Source organism: Capsicum annuum, unplaced genomic scaffold, assembly GCF_002878395.1.
Source record: "Capsicum annuum cultivar UCD-10X-F1 unplaced genomic scaffold, UCD10Xv1.1 ctg82403, whole genome shotgun sequence".
In the NCBI taxonomy this organism is placed as follows: Eukaryota; Viridiplantae; Streptophyta; class Magnoliopsida; order Solanales; family Solanaceae; genus Capsicum; species Capsicum annuum.
In genome coordinates, this window is record NW_025893196.1 from 2,151 (window position 1) to 7,299 (window position 5,149).

The window sequence follows — 5,149 nt, forward strand, 5'->3', positions numbered from 1 at the left end:
ACCAACTGTCAAACCTCGGTTACCGCCGAGATTAGAGTATAAGTGAGGGGAAGACACACAAGATCACACAGCAGGGTGTCTCGACCCAATGAAGTATGGTAGTGCACAAGATCACAAAGTAGGGCTCCTAACCATAGTCCCAAATTGGGATAATATATATATCAGGTACACAAGATCACAAAGCATGGTACCAAGTTCCCATGTCGGCAAACACGATTTCCAGCGATGAGCCCTTACACTCAAACGCCTTCTTCGGTCATCCACCTATCTCATATAAAATCAACGCATTCAAACTTCATTTAATTCAATCACCTATCATATTCTGTAAGGTATCATCATACCCGACTTGCAAGTCATCAGCATCACATCATTCTTTCATTCAACCATTATAAACAACCCTCTCCTTGCAAGTCGAAAATCATAACCAATCATAACAATTTTCAAAATATTTCATGTCATGCTTGTCAAGATGATTTCAAACATTTCACATCATATGAAAATTTAAAACAAAATCATATCAAGAGAGGGATTTCATATAATTCATGCTCCCAAGTTAACATCTTTTCGGAATACATGCATATACATATATAATATATCAAATCACTTCGGAAATAGGTCTAAAGACCAAATCAATATTATAGAAACATTTAAAACATGATTATATTCATAAATTTCAAAACCCCCATTATTAAAACATGAATTTTTAAGCCTATGAGATTTTTAGGATAACCTCACGTACCTCTATACGCGGAAATAATAGATGTTTCTTGAAGCCTACATTGCGGGGATTTCAAATCTTCAATTTGTTATGAAAACACACGGTTGAATCTTGAGCTATTAGGATTTTTATTTTAAAACCCTTGATAGAGTTCTTGAGTAATTTTGGTGAATGAGACTCTATTTTGGTGTTTGAGGGATTAAATTGTTTAAGTTGATGGGGGATTGGACAATTACTGAAATGCCATTAATTTTCTGGATGGGCTGAACAGTTTGGCCTGGGGCGATTTAGCAGGCGACGCGGGCTCTAGAGCACCGCTTTTTAGCAGGCGTCGCCCGCTCAATCGCGGGCTCAAGCCCAGGCCAGGCGATCTACCAGGCGACGCCCGCATATCGCGTACCCTCATTGGAATGCAACCCCAAACTCGTCCTTATGCTCGTCTAAAAATTCCGAAACTCTTTCGAGACGCATTACAACCTTGCCCCATCGCAACGCAACAAGAAAATCTGAAAACGGATGTCGGGAAGGTTGGAAATAAAATCCCCGAAGGTTACTAGCTAAAAATGAGTCTTAAGTCTTTCAACACTTAGAAAAATTTCAAGTTTTCAAGTTCAAAACCACACCACTTGGAGCTAGTATATGCACGACTTTTACGGGGCGTTACAGATAAAGGACCATTTATGTTCAACATTATATTATAGTAACCTAAGTGAACCTACTATGCAGAGTTAAGGGACTGTTTGGGCTGATAAATTCTTCAGGTATCATTTCAACCACTCATATGTTATCTTGTTTAGGTACTGTGTATCTTTCGTTCTTCACACCTTTTCTCAAATATCTCTTTTAGTGATTTTGAAGATCTGCCATTGAAAGGTTAGTTTCCATTAATTATTCTCTAATTTAATTAAAGTTCTAGAGCAAAATAACACTTGTAGTGGCTTATCAATGTATAATTTAGCTCTTTGTACTATATATAGTTATTTTGCTCCAACTCCTCAAAAATAACGATGATTACGTGTTGGATCCTTCATAGGTTGTGCATTTTTTTAAGGATCTGAAATGGGTGTGGCAACTTTTTTAAAGAGTCCCAGCAACATAGAAAACACTACCTAAGTAAGCAAAGCGGAGTTTTGAACCACAATCTATTTTGCGTACAGGGAGTTAAATTATTTTTACGCGTTAAATGAGCTAAAGCTACTTTGGGACTAAACTCACTGTTACCCTTTTATAGCTATGATTAAGACAAATACATGACCTGATCTTATTTAGTTTGTGCGTGCCTTTTCAGCAAATCTGTGTATCTCATTATTTGTAATACCGTTGACCTCTTGCAACCTGCAGCTTTCAGGTCATAACCGCAAAGTATAGAAATGAGAATTCAGTAGATATGGCTCATGCAAGTGTGGCTTCTCTTATGAGAACAGTAGAATCGCTCCTGACATCCAATTCACCGATGCAATCTCTAATCCGTGATCACAGAGAAGAACTTTGCGCTCTTAGTGAAAAAGTTAGTTCCCTGGAAGTATTTGTTAAGAACTTTGAGAAAAACAATGTTTCTGGGGAAATGACGGATTTTGAAGTAGAGGTAAAAGAAGTTGCAAGTGCTGCTGAAAACACAATTCAACTGAGACTAACAGAAACTGTACTGGGAGAAAATAAAAGCATCAGAGGAATCATTGGCACAAGATTTTTCAAAGGAATCTCAATATATGGACACTCAGAAAGTTTCATAAAAGCTTTCGACAATTAGCAAAGGACATTGATCATGTCCGGAAAGAGTCAACAAAGATTCAAGATAAAGGCAAACAGGCATCAAAGGAATTATTGGTTCATGATTTTTCAAGTTCAACAGACGATATTCTGAATGTTAACAATAATATGGTTGGATGTGATGATCAAAAGGAACGCTTGTTAGAAGATCTGATTGGAAGCTACTCTGGTGAACCCAAAGTCATCCCGATTGTCGGGATGGGATAGGTAAAACAACCTTAGCAAAAGAAGTTTACAATCATGAATCTATTCTACTCCGTTTTGATGTTCGTTCCTGGGCTACTGATCTCAACAGCACAACATAAAGGAAATTTTGCAGACCCTTCTAAAATCGACGATTAAAATGGATGACACGGTTAAGACGGAAGTTGAAGCAGAGCTAGCAGACATGCTGCAAAAAAGTTTAAAGAGAAAGAGGTACTTAATTGTCTTAGATGATATCTGGAGTGTTGAAGTGTGGGATGGCATGAGCCGATGCTTTCCAACTGATGAAAATGTAGGGAGTCGAATACTGTTGACTACCCGTAACAACGAAGTAGCTCGCAATGCGGGTACAAAGAATCTTTCTATGCAGATGAACTTCATGGATCAAGATGAGAGTTGGAACCTTTTTAAAAGTGCAGCATTTTCAAATGAAGCATTGTCATCTTTGTTTGAGACTATTGGGAAGCAAATCGCAGAGAAATGTTACGGGTTACCACTAACTATTGTCGTGGTTGCTGGGCTTCTTAAATCTAAAAGGGCAATAGAAGATTGGGGAAGTGTTTCCAAAGATGTCACGTCACTCATCACAAATGATCCTGATGAACAATGTTCACATGTGCTTGGGTTGAGTTACAATCACTTGACTAGCGATCTAAAAACATGTCTTCTGCATTTCGGAATTTTTCCAGAAGACAGTGAGGTACCAGCAAAGAGATTGGTGAGATCATGGATGGCTGAGGGGTTCCTGAAGTTGGAAAATGATTTGGAAGGAGAGGCTGAGAAGTGTTTGCAGGAGCTTGTCGATAGATGTCTAGTCCTCGTCTGCAAGAAAAGTCTAGATGGAACAAAAAATAGATCATGTAAGGTTCATGATATAATATATGACCTGTGCGTGAGAGAAATTCAAATGGAGAACATTTTTATCATGAATGACATTGTGCTTGATTACTCATATTCAGATTCAGAACGTCGATATCTCACTATGCAAAAAATGCAGCCCTTTAAACGCGTGACTGGTGATAAAATTGATTATTGTCCCCATGGTCTTTATAGGGCTCTTCTTACCCCTGTACATCATCAGTTGGGAGATCATGACAACAACGATCTTATTAAACGAACCCGTTCTATTTTCTCTTTTCATCTTAAGGATTCATTTTTTGTTCTCAAATCAGAGCTTATTCATTTCAAATTACTCAAAGTCTTGGAGTTGAGAAACATAGATATGGATCATTTCCCTGTACAGATTCTAAGCCTAATCTGGTTGAGGTACCTATTATTGCATTTCTGTAAGAAAGTAGACATACCTCCAGAAATTTGAAGGTTATGGAATCTGCAGACATTCATTGTTCAAGGGCCTAGTCTATGGAAAATAACTTTTCCTGAGGAAATTTTGGGACTAATGCAATTAAGGCATCTCGAACTGCCCGAATTTTATCTGCCTAATCCCCCAAGCGTATCTGCTGACAAAGGGAGTCACATGGGTTTTTCAACCATACAAACTATTTCTTACTTGTCTCCATGTTGTTGCACGAAGGAGTTTATTATGAGGATTCAGAAGGTCAAAGAATTAGGAATCAGTGCATATCAGATTGACTCTGATGGGCTGCCTCTCAACAACCTTGTCCATCTGTAGCAACTTGAAACATTGAGTCTTATCTATTGTTTTAGTAGATTTTTGCCAGCAAGTGCAAAAGCTTTTCCAGCAACGCTCAAGAAGCTGAAGTTGAAAAGAAATTTTCTACGTTGGTCGTACATGGACATCATAGATGAATTGCCTAACCTTGAGGTGCTGAAGCTGATGCATGATGCTTGTCTTGGAGAAGAATGGTATCCAAATGTTAGGGGATTTACTCGATTGAAGTTTTTGCTAATTAAAGGTAATCGTCTCAAGCACTGGAAAGTCACAGATGACAATTTTCCTGTCCTTGAGTGCCTTGTACTTAAAGAATGCTATAATTTGAAAGAGATACCCATTGAGTTTGCAGAAATCCACACACTACAACTGATTGAGTTAGATCGGTGTCCTCCCGCACTTGGGGAATCTGCAGCACGAATTCAAAAAGAACAAGAAGACCTTGGAAACAACCCCGTGGACATTCGTATCTCTCATTTACGTAAGTATATAGTATTTATCAGGGTCACACTCTATTTAGGATTTCCACAAGTCAAGTCGTACACAAAAGTAATTCAGCTTTGCCCCATATTCTTTCACAAAAATAACCTTGACAAAATTTGGTTAAAATATCCCTTATATTTCACCAAAATGTCCCCTTAAATATATTTTTGAGCAATTTTGGTACTTTAGTTTAAGCTTGCTAAATGTGAACACATTTTGTCTAATTGTTACTACCTCCATCTATCAATAGTTGTCCATTATTAACTTGACACATAAGTTAAGAAATAGTAATGATAGGGCTAGTTTTACCATATTACCCTTTGAATCTACTCCCTCCGTTT

General features: G+C 37.9%; 1 protein-coding gene across 3 annotated transcripts; it reads left to right on the plus strand.

Annotated features, from left to right (window-relative positions):
* Positions 1 to 1,442: 1,442 nt before the first annotated feature.
* On the plus strand, positions 1,443 to 4,370 carry LOC107852554 (late blight resistance protein R1-A-like). 3 transcript variants are annotated; one of them, XM_047405905.1, is made up of 4 exons: positions 1,443 to 1,479; positions 1,566 to 1,591; positions 2,060 to 3,980; positions 4,159 to 4,370. In XM_047405905.1, the coding sequence occupies exons 3-4, from the start codon at positions 2,832 to 2,834 to the stop codon at positions 4,237 to 4,239; spliced, it is 1,230 nt and encodes a 409-aa protein (XP_047261861.1). In that variant the 5' UTR covers positions 1,443 to 1,479; positions 1,566 to 1,591; positions 2,060 to 2,831; the 3' UTR covers positions 4,240 to 4,370. The 3 variants fall into 3 exon arrangements, with proteins under 3 accessions (XP_047261861.1, XP_016553075.2, XP_047261862.1); XM_047405906.1 differs by lacking the exons at positions 1,443 to 1,479; positions 1,566 to 1,591 and adding an exon at positions 1,599 to 1,831; XM_016697589.2 differs by lacking the exon at positions 1,443 to 1,479 and having other exon boundaries at positions 1,490 to 1,591; positions 2,060 to 4,330.
* Positions 4,371 to 5,149: the final 779 nt, after the last annotated feature.